This window comes from Neodiprion virginianus, chromosome 2, assembly GCF_021901495.1.
Source record: "Neodiprion virginianus isolate iyNeoVirg1 chromosome 2, iyNeoVirg1.1, whole genome shotgun sequence".
Lineage (NCBI taxonomy): Eukaryota > Metazoa > Arthropoda > Insecta > Hymenoptera > Diprionidae > Neodiprion > Neodiprion virginianus.
Genome location: NC_060878.1, coordinates 1,980,858 through 1,998,287, shown reverse-complemented (window position 1 = coordinate 1,998,287; position 17,430 = coordinate 1,980,858). Strand labels below are relative to the sequence as shown.

General features: G+C 39.5%; 1 protein-coding gene across 5 annotated transcripts; it reads right to left on the bottom strand.

Moving 5' to 3' along the window:
- Nucleotides 1-1,185: 1,185 nt before the first annotated feature.
- LOC124298084 (uncharacterized) lies at nt 1,186-17,154 on the bottom strand. Of its 5 annotated transcripts, XR_006906726.1 has the most exons (5): nt 16,964-17,149; nt 16,046-16,381; nt 12,595-12,655; nt 12,351-12,520; nt 12,191-12,205 (listed from the first exon to the last, which is right to left on the bottom strand). XR_006906726.1 is itself a non-coding variant. In XM_046749672.1 (4 exons), exons 3-4 carry the CDS (start codon nt 7,309-7,311, stop codon nt 2,819-2,821), a joined length of 2,925 nt encoding a protein of 974 aa, XP_046605628.1. In that variant the 5' UTR covers nt 7,312-7,332; nt 16,046-16,381; nt 16,947-17,154; the 3' UTR covers nt 1,186-2,818. The 5 variants fall into 5 exon arrangements, 2 of the variants coding, with proteins under 2 accessions (XP_046605628.1, XP_046605627.1); XM_046749672.1 differs by lacking the exons at nt 12,191-12,205; nt 12,351-12,520; nt 12,595-12,655 and adding exons at nt 1,186-5,600; nt 7,169-7,332 and having other exon boundaries at nt 16,947-17,154; XM_046749671.1 differs by lacking the exons at nt 12,191-12,205; nt 12,351-12,520; nt 12,595-12,655 and adding exons at nt 1,186-5,600; nt 7,169-7,332 and having other exon boundaries at nt 16,964-17,153.
- Nucleotides 17,155-17,430: the final 276 nt, after the last annotated feature.

Genomic DNA, 17,430 nt, shown 5'->3' with positions numbered 1-17,430 from the left:
TTTTCCTAAAAATTCGTAGAAAATCGTAGAGATCATTTTCACCAGGGTACAATCTTATGATTATCTTGAACGCATTAACGGACACGAAAGGATTGGAAAAGCATGAAATAACGTATAAAATGTGAATAAAATACTGTAGATCGCTGCCCAATGGGATTCGGTTAATCTCGGAGTGAATGAAGTCCCTTACCTTATAAGGTACGGACTTTACACTCGTATAGGAATACAATACTCGCTGTGTAATTTGGGTTGCGTCATAGCAGGCGGGTTTTTGAACGTTTCACATATCGCGTACACGCATGATCGAAGATCGATTCACTGCACGTATTAGTAATAAAATTCGATACGAAAGAAAAAAAATTTTCAATATCTGATCTTCAGCGAGTTAGAATCCCATTCGTATGAACGGCTGGTTAGCCTGCGTTCGTAAAATCTTTGCACTCATCGCGGAGTACTGAATTAGAACGTATAATAGTACAAGAACTATTACGTCTATTATAAACTTGACTTGCAAACGGAAACTGAGAACGTTACACTTACACATACTGCACGTACATCGACGCATCATGATTTTATCTCTGTGCCGTAGAGTTTCGTTGCAGGCACGTATATTCATATAAACATTACACAAACTTGATGTTTATACTGAAATGGCGATTGTATATATTATCTGTCATTTGCCACAAGTATGACTAATAAAAAATTTCTAGAGTCGTATCATTCTGAGAAATTATTTTTTTTCTTTTTTTTTAAATAACTTTTACACTTTTAAATTAAAAACTACATCTCCACGCCATATTGTAAATTATAATTATCAGAATTACTCGTCACCGCGATATATGTATTTAAAGCAAACAAAATGGACACGAAAAAATTCTGTCTTAAAATAACGCAAGCTGCAAAAGAAGCTAAAGCGAATTTTTCATACCGCATTCAAAGGATTGGGTGAACTCTCCATTATTTACATGTTCATTTATTTTTCCAACGAATGCCTAAATGGCAAGAAATGTCGAAAATATCGCGTGTACGCATTCGCATGTGTTACACAGATTGAAAGTTTTCTGATTATCTTTTCAAAGCAGTTTGTATGTTCGTCTAATTTTAAATCTCATGGTCTGATACGTTGTGTTGGTGCAAAATAGGTTGAAAAATAAACGTAATCCAACGTTTTTCAACGTTTATAAGTACTTTCGATATAAATTTATTGAAGTCGTGTCAGTTGCAATGGTAATACATACAATAGGTATTCAGAAGTAAGTTTTAATCTATAATAATAATCATAATAGTAGGTATGTATTTATATGTATAGGGAAGAAACTAAACTTCTCATATACGCACAATAATCGTCAACTTAACTCTGCATCTAATTTTTTATAATTTATCTACTAGTTGTAATAGCAATAATTATGATGATCATATATATTTCTATATATATATACAATGCAATCTTAATAATATGTAATATACATATTTAACCTCAAGTACACGTACCATATATTCTATGTATAGTATACCCGCATACCCTAAGTAATATCATACACACAATAGATTTATGACTTTCACATTCAAAACTATGCGTGCAATGTTTAACGCTTAGCCCCCATACATTCGTCCAAAGACACTCTCATACTTATAGTTCTTCGCATTGCGTCCGTATCGCATTAAGAATAAGAAATACTCTGTCTACGTGTGTCCCATGAAGTTTCCAACCATACTAGTAATGACCATATTTAAATTAAACTTCTAAAAAAAGTCTTTCTTATATTATATGTATATTTACAGCTAAACAGATTTACCGATACGACGGTAGTAACGCGTTTCTCGTTTTTTCTAAAATTTATACAGTTCAACTTTTTTGTGAATGAGTATTTTTTACTTACTCATTTAGGGAGAAAAAACCGTACAAAGTATAAATATATTGTAATAATGACGCATCAAGTTTGTCAGAGCTATATACGACACCATTACATTCTGAACTTTAATGCTTCTTATTACATTTTGTGTTATCGGAATTTGTGTTATTAGCTGATGTTTTTCTTTTATTCCCGACAAAGTAGGCCATGATAATCAATTTACGCGATCGCTGTGATTTTGTACAATAAGTCTATGTCAGTGCTAATTGTTGAGAGACGGTATAGGTATTTAATTTTCATATTTTATAAACTCGTCAGCGCTATTCGATTCGTTGCATTTCATCCAACAATTTTCGTGAATTGTCAAAAACGGTTTACCAATTGTCGCGATTGTGTCTATGCGTAAAACTTGTCATACAAATCAAATTTCAATGCTTCAGATCTATAGTCGAGAATGCAAATTCAGAGATGAATGACTCAGAAGATATATCCATAATTTACAAGTGAGTGATTGGAAAAATACTAGACACATACTTATGTTATGCAATATTGATTTCAACTAAAAAGTAATTAAAACCAGTCTTAAAACTGGCGACAACATGTACGCCATATCTGCAACTCAATTACTTGCTTAACTATACGGTATGTATACCGCCGATTGAGAGCAAAAAGAAAAGGTTGTTTAATCGTCGATAAGGGTTTCGTATATAGCCAATCCTCTCTAGATACGATGTCACGGTTCCATCGAGTGTTTCAGTCTGTAATTCGGTATACAAATAAATACCTCGCATTTAATGCTACATTGTAAAATGCAAAAATGACATGGATGTATAACTGAAAAAATGAAATAAAAAAAAAAGACAAGATAAAAGAAAACACGAATTTGACAAATTCAACTCAGTAATTATCATATCTCCCGTTGATAGTAATACGTATACGTAGATATACTAATCGAATGAGTAAACTCATGCAATTTTCATAAATATCGTACGATCGCGCATTTTGCAATGCCTCAATTCGCGGAGAGCCCGTTGAGCCTCGCCCGGTGAACAAAAAGCGACGCGAGCGTCGCCGGTCGGCATCCCCTTGTCGTTATATCGTCGTATGACGTTTTCACGCTTGACGTCAAAGTCACCAAAGAAGTCGATGATCTCGTCGATGTCGGCCTTAAAGGGTACGTTCTCGAGGGACAATACGCACCCGGGTTTACCGAAGCCTTCGACGTACTCGAGTGGCGGATGCCTGCCACCGTACCCCATGTGACGAGGCATTCCCCCCATACCCCCCATCATGCCCAGGGGACCACGAGGCGGGTAACCGGCATTTCCGTATCTGCCCATGTGGGGCGGCATGGACGCTGGGTATCTGCCTCGCTGGTCCTGTTGCATGGCAGCGTTCCCGTAATGCTGGTTATCCTGGAGGTACTGAGAATCGGCGATACCCAGGGTCTCCATCATCGTCGTCCTCGACACGAGTTCCACGGTCGGTGTATTTTTGCCGAGGGGAAGACCGTTCTTAGCTGTCGCTCGGATCGCCTCCTGGGTAGTGTCGAACTCGCAGAAACACTCGCCGGCCGGTTTTCCGTTCTGATTAAGCATCATGTGAATTCTGTGCGGCACGATACCGATGTCTGAGAAGAAATCGAGCACGTCCCGATCTATCGTCTGGAATGGCAATCCTCGCATTATCACGCAATCCGACATGGTGACGGCCTCGGTGTTCTGGGCAACAGTCGCGTTCATTTCCGCCTCGCGTTTCATCTGGACGAATTTCTCCTCCGTGACGGTTGCCACAGTCACGGGTTTCATGCCGATTTTCAACGGTTGCGATATCGCGGCCTTCGCCTCTTCGACCCGTGAAAATTGGACGTAAGCGACGAGCTGTGGGGTCGAAGTCTCCTTGGCCATCATCATGAACAAATTGTTTATCTTCGAGTCGTGGAACAGTTTCGCTATGTCGATTTCTTTCGCAAATGCCGGCAGGTCGGAGACGACAACGCAGGTCGACGACCTGGGGTCGTTTTCTTTGGTACCACCAATCTGCTCCAAACCGTGATCCCTGCTCTTCTCCTTGAGCTCGGGTACGTAGGAGTCAACGGCCTTGTCGAATATCACCTCGTCCAGAGGAAGCACCTCCACTTCCGATCCTCTAACGTACCGCGGAACGCTGAGAGCCAAATCCTTACCCTCCCCCTTGCCGAACTTGACGTAAGCAATGCCGACGCGATTCCCGTGATTGTCGTTGATCAGCTTCAATCCGTCCTTTCTAATATAGATCCCGGGAAAGGCATGCCTGACGTCACCGTAACCGGCTGTCAAAGGCATATTGCGAATCTCAACACAGTTGCCGGTTATCGCTGGTTTCACGACGTTTTCCGCCGATCCGTGATACCCGCGATTGTTCCTTCCACTCATTTGCTGCGGCTGCCTATCGTGCTGTTGGCCGTTATCATAACCGCCGTAAGAGTTCGTTTGAAACGCGTTCGGGTTTCGCCTACTATCCAGTTCCTGCATCTTGCTCAAAAATGGATTACCCGCACCGCCACCCTGCATATTCGGCTGCCTCATACCCGGTTGATACTGCATCGAATTTGGGCTCCCACCGCCGTTCCCGCTGTACATTCTCGACTCTTGGGGTCCGTAGGACCCGCCATTACCGCCCGATCCCCGAGGCGGATACCTGCCCTGATCCATCCGGCCGTGAACGGCCTCGTTCTGGGACCACATGTCCCTGCCACCTCTCGGGGTAACCCCGATCACCCCGACCGCCGCAGGGCTCAAACTGGGCATGGGGCCGGGGGAGATTCCTTGGCCCATGCCAGCCATGCCCATGGAGTGACCCATACCCTGGGGATGTGGCTGTATCATGTTACCGACGCCGTTCAGCCCGTTAATACCGAACTGATTCGGCTGGATGATCTGCTGCTGGGAGGCGAGAATCGGTGCCGCGGCAAAGGATAAGGACCGCTGATTGGCGGAGGGATCATTGGGCAGAGCGGCGACCCCGGCGCCAAGGATACCGGGGGCTAATATGGGGGCCTGAATGTGGGCCTGAGGAGGCACCTCCCAGATCCCGTTTTCGGCTATCGACGGCTTTTTACCGCCAACGGTAGCGGAGATCGCTGCGGGTCCGGAAAGCACGCCGGTCTTGCTGTTATCCTTGTTCGGAAACTGGCCAACGCATACGACGTCGTTCGCCTGATCCTCGTCGTTCGAATCCTTGTTGCGCCGGTCCACACCCGAGGATCGTTTCCCGTCCCGATCACGTGACCTCGTTCGATCCCGCGATCGCGATCTGTCCCTCCTCCTTCTCCGATCTCTACGGTCTCGATCTCTATCCCGCGACCTGCTCCTGTCCCTGCGCCGGCGATCCCTGCCTCGGTCCCTGTCGCGCCTGTCCCGGTCCCGGTCCCTGTCACGCGACCGCGATCTATCCCGGGATCGGGATCTGTCCCGCTTCTCTTTGCTCCGGTCCTTCGTCGACTCGGGATCGAGGTCTCGCTCCTTGTCCTTGTGATCCTTGTCTTTTTCCTTCTTCTCAATCGGCGGGTTTTCGGGCTTGGCCGGTACTGCAGGGACCACGGCGATCGGCGTGCTCTGCATGAAGGTCTGCAACGATATTGTCTGCTGGCGAGCGGCCTCGATCACTTTTTGCATCTCGGTGCGGGAGCTCAGCAGCAGCTTTATCTTCATCTCTTTTATCTTACCACCGTCGCTCATCATCGCCTGACGCGCATCTTCATCGGTACTGTAAATCAGGAGTTACGGTTAGGATAATATTTTCACAGAGATGAGCTCTCCTCCTCATCTCTGCAACCAAGCTTTCAAAGATTGTTTAGATATTTATTTTGTACAAGGAAATCAACTATATGAGACCGGACTGACCCCGTTTTTTTACCTCCATGTTTTTACAACTTATGTATACGCAATTAGAAGAGGATTACTACAGTCTAGATTTATTATTCCTTCCGCTTCGTTACATTCAACATTGTGAATCTGTTTTTCCGCGTTTAAATACCCTTCACAGGGAATTCTTTCCAATGCAGAATCGAAGAATAATTCGGATTGCATCTGAAGGGGTTATGCGCAGTGAGGATTTTTTCGAAAAACGATTTTTCTAAAATTCACTCTTGTAATGTACATATATTTAAGTATACCAGGACAATTTCTTGAAACTTGAAAATCAACCGCGCATGCGTGAGTTTTATCGGCTGTTCGTGCAGGCTGGCCATCCCGAGTTTCAGCCGTCAAACAGTTTCTGGTGGCGATGTAGTTGATACGATTTTTCGAGGTTAGAATCTCAAATAATTGAGGCAGTGACTCGGAAAGGTTTGGGAAACATTTGTTATTGGGTCGGGAAGTTGATTCTTCAAAGAACGGTCGGAATTTAATGGTTATGCTCTTATAAAATTCAAACGTACACATTGTGTACGTTGGCGCCCTGCATCGCAGACAAGAATATCGCTGCGGGAAAATTTCACCGTCCAATGAGATTGAATTATTTGGCGCGTGAGAAGTTTCAAGAGATTTTCCTGGTATACACGGAAAATTTCACATCAATCCGACAAATATTGTCGAAGTTACGCGCACATTTGCAAGGGCGCTCCGGAGCGAAACGCGTTTTTCGCCAAACTATGCTTTCAAATTCGGTGAGCAAGATTTCTCGGAAACTGCTGAACCGATCAGTCTCAAACCTTTACAAAAGCTTTATGAATATATCTTTCAGTCCTCGATCGAAGGTTTTTTCTCGCCGACAAATACTTTCCCTTTTATAAACAAACGAAGGCGAAATTTTTTTTTATGGAAAATTGATGTTTTTTTTTTTTTGAGAAACCGCCGCTTTGCTAAAAATTAATATTTTGCTTATTCCTTTGAATAAAGACCAGATTTTCATAATACCTTATATTAATTAAATCTTTTTTGTTTTTTCATTTCAAATGATTCAGTCAAGAGATATCTTGCTCACCGCAAGACGACCTTTCTCAGAGGTACTCCCGGAGATTTGCTATAGCAGCTTAAAAAATCATTATTTTTACAAATAAAAAATATCGGAATGAAATTCAATGTTACCCCGATATGTATGTAAATTTTTATATGTATCAATTGATATGTATCTTCGTTAAAAATCCTTGAAAAATCGCTTTTTTCTGACTCCTGACTGCATATTAGGACATTTATTTTTCGAAAAATGCGCAATTAATTTTTTTTCTGCGTAACTGGTTTAGTTTTTAAGAGGTCAGTCTTCATATAGCGATAGATTCCCAGTGTAACTGTGAGATAATATGGTAGCGGATAGACTTCACTGTGAAATTATACCTGAAAGCTATGAAAGCATCTCCTAATTCACCGCCGACGATGTGGACCCCACCTTCGGGAATGCTTAAGCCTCGGAAAAACTGGCGTATATCCAGCGCGTTTGCGGACCACGCAAGATTTTGTAGTCTGATTATTACACTCATTTTTGACTATTTCTAATCAATCTGTAACAAATGAAAAAAACATTTTTCGTTTTTCAAATGATTCATTTTCCATTTTCGTAACTGAAATTACTTCTTCATCATATCCCCACGTCTCTGGTTTCATCTACAAAGAGGTTGTGTAACTAAAAATATAACATAGAAAAAGAAAGCATAACGAACATGTGATTTTTCAAGCGTTAGTAATAATTTACAAAGTCAATCCAACTATTGTTACATCATCTTTCAAACGAGATGAATTAAATGTTATGTAAAAAGCTTGAGAGGAGAGGTTGTAAAAATTCTGACAGTAAGAATTCAAATCTCAGCGTCATTGCTACTTTGCGAATGGCTCTAGAATTAGCATTGTCTTTAGTTAACGTTGGGCGTGTGAAACTCCAGTCACTTCGTCATACCTATATCTGGACGTTAAAAAATGTCCAATACCGAGATCGTTAACATTCGAGTGCTCTCATAATATAAGCTGAATTGTATTCGACTTATACTGATTCCAAAACATAAACCTAGTGGTTTGTTAATTTTAGACTTCGGGTTCAGCCTCTTATTTTGGAAAAGAGCCAACATTGTCGAGATATACCATCGGCACAGTCTGCGCGAATGAAATTTTTGTGAATCATGACAACAAGAACAATAGTAATAAATTATCAAAATTCACTGTTGGTAAGCTATTGTTTTCTCATTAATTTCCTAAAAGAATTTTTTTTAAACATTCATGTTTATAGAAAAAAAACATTGTAAAGAATTCGTTTTAATACGTTTATAACGCGTTGAACCAAATACTAATGCAATAATTTGTCGCAACATGTTGATTACTCGTAAATCTGCTACATGAACGTTAGAGAAACTTAGCCGATGACCATAATGGGAATTTGATGACGGCCAATTTTTGGCTAATCATCATTTCAGTAGGACAACATCAGCGTTTTCGGAGTAAAGCGCAAGCGCATTGAAAGCATTGCGGTTGATCAAAATCCAGCGTGACATAACGGGTGATGCAATAATTCCATCTTTATCGAATGCAAAAAGTTGACGACCTCGATAGTACGTATAGACTATCCCGAGGACCGTCGTAAATCACCTTTAATGCTGCGACAAATATCGATGGTACATGCTATATTTCCATCACCACGTAATGTAATATGATAGAACAATATATAACCCAGATTTATTTTCGTACAGATCGATCCATCGTCTTAACGTGTGTCAATTAATTATAAAGGTCGACGGGGAGTTGGCTTGGTTTTATAGTAATGTAATGTTATTTGTACTCGTTATAATCATTTTTGCGGTGGATTTTTTATCAGTCGAGTTATATCATAGTAGATAGTGTCAAGCTTTGATTGCTAAATTTCGAAGTTCTGAAAGTTGTTTGATCGAGAGGGGGAAAATTCTCAGGAACGAATATCAGGAAGTTGTGATGCCTAGCAGCCTTCTCTTCCGACCTCTTTGTCCCTAATCGCCACCGTCATTCCTCTCCTTTTTGTTTTAGATTTTTTAGGGCCGTTAAATACGAGATGCAAGACTCACCGAAGAGCTGCAATGCATAATTGCAGATTAAGTTGCAAAACATATAAACGTTCGCAACGTGAATGAATCTGCAGAATGGAAATGATTTCCTTGAAGAACGTATGAAGCCGACAATGAGCATGGTGAAGGGTACAATTCGTAGGACTATTTTTGATGGTGGGCGCTGAGTAAATGAAATGTCATAAACTATTATCATACACGATAACAGTCGGAAACGCGGCCTTACGCAAGTGTAATAAGAATGATCTTACCACGCAAGTGTAAGAATTTTATAACACGAGGAACGAAACGAGGGCGTCTTCGATAAGTATGCCAACTTATACGCTTCGTGTGTGATACTCCAACTCGAATGCTGATGATAAATTTCGAAGTCGGGCCACAGGCCTGGTGAAAATAAATATAATTACTAATTAAGGTCTTAGGTTTATTTATTTATTGTGTTTTTTTCTAACATCCTCAAGCTTATACCGAACAGTTTCCTCGAACAACAAAATATCCCATCGTTGAATTTGTGCATTTGACAAATATCTGCATTAATATACTACGGTGAAAATATAGTGGATATATTTCTATATAACGCGAGCATGTTTTAAGCGTTTTTCCATGAATGCTTTTCATGCACAAAATACTCATTTCTATGACGATCGGGTTAGTCTGCGAATGCGCATGCGCGGAGTAATAAAAAGAGCACTTTTAAGTCCTACGAGTTGAAAGTGGTCTTTTCTGTACTCCGCGCATGCGTTGTTGCGAAAAAATCTGACATTACGCGACCCTAACCTCAATTTCGTGCTTGGTGAGAAAACGCATAACATACTCTTGTTATATAAAGAATCGCGTGCAAAAAGGAGGCTACGGTATTTCGCCTCGTGTATTTGCAATATTCGTTTTCGGCTCACCTACGACTCACATAGCAAACTCACGCTCGGGTTGAAAAGACCGAGTTTGCTTCCTTGTTACACAATATACTACATGTTATCGCCGTAAATCACAGACGTACTGCTCTTGCTTTAAATATTTCCAAAATGTAGACCTCCAACTCCTGGAGAGAGAACGAGAGAGATTCTTCGGCTTTCATCAGCTTCGCGACGACACTCCATAGGCTCATTGTGAGTCAAATCATGGATGGATGAGATAATAGTACACTTCAATTCTTGTACGAATGTTATGTTAACGAGTTGAGGCGAAACCTATTATCAGTAAAACGTTGGCACTTCCCCACAAATATTACGATGGTTGTCAATTCTATTCAGGACACGATTCAGGAGTAAATAATTCCCAATATACAATGTGAGGATGTTCCGTTCATTGTTGTTACGAATAACGAGATTTTATACGGCCGATTTATACCGGATTTGGTATCTCGTCGGTTTACAGTCACATACAAATCAACGTGAATTAATGAGGATTCATTTAATGTCCGCATGAAACACGTGCCTGTTGGCGCCAGCGCGTCGAATCAAATTTGAAATATTCCATGGACGAAATTTCTTCCAACCTGCACTCATGGTTCACGCATAAATTTAATCCTGACCTATTTCGCCAACGATATTTCAATTCTGATGAATTCGGTGATGAAAAGTTACCTAGTAGCTGAATACAGGCCTTCCACTCAATTTCAGGTTGATTAAGAATTGCTAGATCAATTAATCACCTTCAATAAAGTTGCTACAGCTTTAGAAACCGCATAGAAAATTTAAATTTATACCAACAAACCTTCATTCAGGATGGCCACAAAATATCAGATATTATACATTCTCTTCAAGTTTTCTTACTTTTCTAAAATCGAACTTCAGGTTTTGTTTTTTTTCGTGGCGACATATACTTATGAAATAGAAGACTTATACATTCACTCTCAAAAAAATGTTTGAAAGGTGTTTGCAGAGTTCAAATTCTATGATTACCACCAAGTCTTCCTTCTGCCTTCAATTTGATGGAGCTTGAATGCCGGTTGAACTATCATAGAATTTTCATGCAAATATCAGCATCGCATGATCTGCTTCCAGATATACTTCTCAGACATCTCTTACGAAAAAAAAACCTTAAACTTAGGGGTGAATTCGTACCCCCAACTCATAGATAATGCAAAATTCCCGTACGAAAAAAAGTCAAGGATGAAAATTCAGTCCCAAGTTGAGTTTTTTTGAGTAATTTATCAGTCTTTTTTGTTTTAGACTATAAAAAATCTCCAACTTTTATGGCGATCCTGATTATCTGGCGGTATTTTTTCATCACATACACACGTACACGCTAAAATTAGCGAAGTGAAGAACGTCAGTAAAATATGTTATAACGGTAAATAATCTGAAATAAATAACAAACGTGACGTTCAGTTACATTTTACCGAAACAACAAGTGACCCAAATCGCTTTTAGTCAGTTGGGTGGAAGGCCTGTAAGTAAATAATATTCCCAGGTACCCAATAACTCTTGGTATAGTAGAAAAGTCATAGTTCTCTTCGTCGACATTTGTCAAATATTTTATAACAAGTGTTTGAAATTATACCTATCCGAAATTGAACAACTGGTTGAGTATGGGGAGAGGTGGAATCACTCAACAGTTCATGTGCAATATTGAGGAAATATTCTGTAAAAGAACATTACACGTTGCATAAGTTTGTTTCAGGGAGGGCGAGCGAAGGGGGGGGGGGGCAGTCAGAGGTCGGGAACTCAGATCGATAGACGCATCATATTGAAGTTAGCAACGTTATCGTAACGATTCATGCTAAGGAAAAACCGTTGTTTCGCGGTTTTTGAATTGTTTGAAATTCAGTAAACCGTAACAAAACAAAACACACTCATAAATTTCAAAATCTTAGTTACCCAAAAATCACTGTAGAAAATAGTAATTTTTTCCCCCAATGTTTCGTTACGAGAACATTACTAACTTCAATCTCGTACAAACGCTCTGCATATCCGAACAAGACTAAGATTACCAGTCGACGATATGTATTCCAAAAAGAAGTTCCATCATGAGGAAGCGGATAAGATTGAAGACACGTCGAGAATCGACAATTGACAAAGATGTAGATCATGTAGAGACGAAGGAATCGCTCTGATGCAGCATCAGGCTCCGCAGTGTCTTTCGGTTGCTCTAGCAAGCAGGGCAAGTCTATTAGATTTTTCTTTAACCATAATGCATGATCCATACGTACATTTATACCCATTTTTTTTTTTATAAATGCCTGTAATCGAACACGACGATCGAGTGCGTAAATCCTCTTACAGTTTCGTTGCTTTTTGAATAGTCCATCACGTTACACGCGACGAAGAGGTGAAAGTTTCATGTTTTTTTTTTTCGTGCAGCTTGCAGAAACAATCGCACATTATCCAGTCGGGTGAAATTTAAATGTCTGTAGGAAAAAAACCATCTATTGACGATGTATATTAAATATACCACATAGTATAAGGAAATTGTCAGAAAAATAATCGCCTCTGTGAATCATGTATTTAGTTAGGGTATCGTTATTACTCTGCGTTCTTCTTCTCGATACTCACTAAGCAAAGTTCTCGAAGCGAGCTAATTTCGATATCCGACGATCAACGGATTGTCTATTCAGAATTCCCCATCATCGTTGATCGGGACGATGTTCTATTTTCAACACGAGGACCAAGTTGACGAACAGGAATCACCGGATTGGTTTCTCCTCAACTTCCGGGGCTTCGCACTAAATGGCATCATTTCGACTCTCTTATCCTGTGTTAAGTTCGAGTTTTGTCATAAAGATAAAAAATTTATTACCTTGTAACGGCAAGAGCGAGTATCCGGAGTTCGGGGCAACGCGCATTCGTCATTCTGGATTCTTTGACAAGTTTTCACAATTATTAAAATCGTATCACCGAGTGTGCGATGATCAATTCGGTACTAAAAATTTCTACTTTACTATGTAGTCCTAAACATAGAAATATTAAAAGTAAGCGACCTGGGCCAAAAATACAAGGATAACGCAACAACGAACCCTCGTTCATCAGAAAACTTATGTATCGATTACAAACACTTCAAGTAACTTCGGAGATGATGAAATCGCAATTTTCGATATTTGCTCTTATTTCTCCCATCTTCTAAATTGTGGTTTAAACCTTATGATAATAAAAGAATAAGTGGACAATTTTTTAAATACCATTATAAGGCATAGAATTCGTGTTTTAATTTTTGTTTTTTTTTTCGTTGTCAACTGAATATAGTTAGTGTATCTTCATTGTTGAAGTTAATACGCTCGGTTTAGAATCACTTTCAAATTCCTTGTTGCGGAATATTGGTCTTTCCGATGAATATTGGTTTCAGATTGAATTTCGACGTGTTTATTCATACCAGTTTTTAACTTCAATCCTTGGATTGGCATACATACTTAAGCCATTTGCCATGAATTCATTCGGAGAGAAAAAATTCAAATTGTTCACTTCGACATAAACATACCAAATTTCCATTTTATGATAGTTGTAGTTGGTGAGAAGCTAAACGTTATCTTAAATTGACTGGTGAGAAAGAATTTTACGTAAAAATAAGAAAACTACGCCTTTGTTACAAAGTAAATAAAAGGCAGTTTCATTCGGTTTAAACGCGTTAGAAATAGAATTAAAAAAATGTTGGCAATATAAATTAGACGATGTCTTCGTAACTGCGATCGAATCATGTTCCATGCGAAGAAGAGATGCTGAGGAAGTATTATAGGGGAAAAAAAAAAAAAAAAATAACGATCGCTCAGAACCTTAAGAATTACCATTGTGTGCAGTGAAATCAGCAACGGTAAGACATACTTGGCATGGAGTAGCCGAAACAAGGCCTTTCCAACATTTTTCATTTAATCACCGAAGCAATCACCTCGTTCAGTTCACTGTTCCAATGCATCGTTCGAGTAGAAGACTGCGATTACATGTCACAAGACTAGAAGCTGCCAACGAAGTTATCTACTGGAAAAAGGGTGAATCAGCAGGGCGAGAATCGTCTTCCGAGCACAACGTTGTAGTCAGCTTTGAGCGTTGTTCGAACCAGTTCGCAGCAGACCACCAATGATTTGATAACGCGATGACTTTTCACCATTTTTTTTTTTTACCGGAGAATTTCAAGAAGCTGTAGAAATCTTATTGAAATATTATCGTGTTACTTTTTTCTACCTTTCTAATTTCAGTCTCATTGGAATTTAAAAACTTTGTTATTGAATCCTACGCATGTTTTTAAACAGTTGTTTTTAGATTATTTTATAAGTCCGCCGAACAAGTTTCATTTGAATAATCGAGAATGTTGGAGATATAAACTTCCTACGACTGTAAGTTCCTGCACTACGTCTCATAACGTCGCCGCTTTAGTTGATTTAGCAAAAATCCTTCGGGCCTTGCAATCTTTGAATTAAAAAATATTCAAAATATAACTGAGCGCAGGAAATTCACTCAGTATTGCGAATTCCGGAGATATGAAAAGGTAAGATTATAGAATTAAAGAACGCAACACAGCAATTTTTGTGATAATGAAAAATTATAACCGTCGACCGGCTGGAATTTCTACAACGATCGTTCACCACCAAAAACATTATCCACGCTGGCTTCAAGAGGATCAGATACCACCACGTGCAGGTTGGCATTGAACGATATCTCGGCGATTCTAATCAATTACTTTTCTAATCGAAACGAGGAACACACAGGAGTTCCCGTTAAAATGCCATCACAGTTTTGCCGTCTCTGCGTGGTGTGTGTAGATAATCATTCCGATATTCAACGGAATATGAAAATAGTTACTTGTAATTATTAATTCAAGTAACCATTTTTAATTATTGACTCTTATCAGTTTGTACTTGTCGAGTTCACTGCATGGTCTTCAATTTATAGTTTTGTTACACTGATTTGGAATAGCGTCTTTTATAAACGGTGCATTACTCACATTTTGAATCCCTGTATAATAATTTATTTCGGTTATAATTTATACTTTAGTTTACCAATCAATTTCCCCTCACGATTAATAACATATTTTATGTTCTTTCCATACTCTTCCATGTGTGAGAATCTGAATATCTGAATAATATCCCACATTGATATTTACCGACATTTCTTCATAGTTTAGAAGAGCATGTAATTTAATTTTTGGCCAATGATTGGTGTATTAGTTAGCTCGATTGTGTATAAAATATAATTTACAAATGTTTAAGACTCAGTCTCTTTAATTAATATATTCCATGTTTACTGCGCGGAGACGTTGATTGTATTGTAGTCATTATCAGTTTTATTCATTAAGATTTAGAATCTGTTCATGAATAGTCTTTTCATCCCCAGTTTCAGAACACTGTAAATCAACTTCAAAATGAAATAAGTTTAAAGATAATTTTATTCCGGTTATTTTGTCACTTCAAGACGTTTATATTTATTCACTTATAATCGTCTAAGAATGTACTTGTGCAGTAACGTAACTCAATTCTTGTGTGCACAACTCGATGAAAGAAACAAGCTATCGCTAAGTAAAATCAATGTTCAAACAGCATAAGCGTCTGAACATTAATATGTTACTTTGACTTGACAAGAATGCTAATAACTCAACCTCAAGGTATAAGCAGCCAGAAAAGGTTTCTGTTTCTCTTTTCTATGCCTAGTGAAGTGACTAATTCTTACCAACTGAAACGAAGGAGCCTTTTTGTATCAACAAAACCATTTTATGATGAATTATTTCTGGGCATAGCGAGAACAAAGAGCATTAGGATAAAGGTAGGGGAGTTGATCACTGACCAAAGTGCATGGATTGCAGAAGAAAGACGTTTAGTGTTATAGCAATTCGACTGAACGAACAAAAAACAACCATAAAGGAAACAATGGTAAGCTGCCTGTTCGTATCGCATCACGGGAAGTATTCATTGATGAATTATCTCAATTCATCGTTAATAGTGATACTCACTCATTGCAATTTACTATTTTCTTGACAACTGTGCGCTTACCCAACACATACTTACCTCTCTTAGTTAAGGGTTCGATAAGGTATCGAACATGTGCGAATTCCCAAACTTGGGTACATTTTGGTCGTGTCGAAGAATAAAAAGAAGAAGAAATGATGGGTATTGTAGGAATTTTGGTAGTATATGAAAGTAATAATCCCAATATAGCAAATGAGTAAAAACATAGAACAAAAAAAAAAGACGACGAATGGTAAATTACAAGACGCCGACTCCCAATAAATATACTAAATTTTATTACATTACTAATGGAGGTGTTACCTTCTCACAGAATACTCTTCTTCACTGTAATATTCTCTTCCTTGGACGTAGTCCTTGGGCAGCTAAAAGGTTTCGCGATGAACGCTAAGAAGTTGTGTGGTTGTTGTTGCTGAGAACAAATAGGACCAACCACATCGAATGGCCCATCAGTGGAAGAGGGCAATGAAACGTAGCAAGCAGAATAGAAGCAGCAGCAACACCAGGAGCAGCAGCAACAACTGCAGTGGTCACCTGCGATGATTCATGTCACGTCATTGACACGATACACTGCTGATGTGTTGACGACGGCTGTACCTGCTCCTTAACCACCTAACACACACTGAACCGCCTAAGGTCCTGGAACACACATCATTTTTTCCACATTGTACGTCGAGAACTGTTAGGTCGCAAAAAGGAATTCCTAATTATTAACAACAGATAATGCAAATCAGACTTTACCAAGTGCGAAAAGGCCGATATTCTCGGTTTTATCATATATTAGATACCTGTCGGAATCGAGGCTATATATTTCTGATAAATCATATTTTCGTAACGATGTCAAGCTAGCGACTCCATAACGTGCAGACATCGAGATAAGAAATTATTATTATCATTGTTATTATTATCATTGGCTCGAAAACAGATGTTAGCTCAAGGTTGAATAACGTTATTGTGAAAATATGACAAAAGATCAATGAATATGTATGTAAAATGAAGTTTGAATGAGGATGGCGGACGATTGACACCTCTGTTGAGTAACGACAATTTTTATTTGATAATTTCTACACAGAAAATGTGGCTGAATGGCGATCGTTCGGTGATGGCGGGGCTTGTCCGATGATCGTAAGCAAAGGAATCTCGGACGTTACGCTGAACGGCTTTTAAGTAAACAGAGGGCCGTTCTATCACAAGTCAAACTCACCGAAAATTGCAACTTACAACGAAAAAACGGTGAATTATTATACGCTGAACGCTGTTGAAGAGGTTTTAAACAGATTTGAACTAATAATCAATCCCCAGTAGCAACGAAATCCTTGGACGATGACTTCCTCGAAACTCCAATGCACTCCGACGCTCGTTCTGCAATCGTAATGGCTGACTTTGTCGCCAATTCAACAACCTAGTTTAACAAGACGCCTTCTCGACTCCCCCCTCTTTCTGGCGGTGACGCGTCATTCTATGCTAGCGCCACTTGCGGTAGCATCGCAAAGGTGGGCATTTTTTCTATCCTTGCGTTATTTTATCTGCCTTTAATTTCTAGGTTCTCGTTTTAGTATTTTATCAGTGATCGAGGACACATCGAGGTATTCATTATTATTCTCAAAAAAGAGACTTCGGTCGGCCAGTCTCTTGTACTGTAAATCGGTGTTGTTATATTTCGCGTCAATCGAGATTCCGGTCGGTCA

Excerpts from the sequence above, each read along its gene's own strand:
- LOC124298084 (XM_046749672.1), bottom strand. The coding sequence starts at position 7,311 with ATGAGTGTAATAATCAGACTACAAAATCTTGCGTGGTCCGCAAACGCG. Across the intron at positions 5,601-7,168 it reads GATGCTTTCATAGCTTTCAG|TACCGATGAAGATGCGCGTC; the intron begins GTATAATTTCAC and ends CCTGATTTACAG.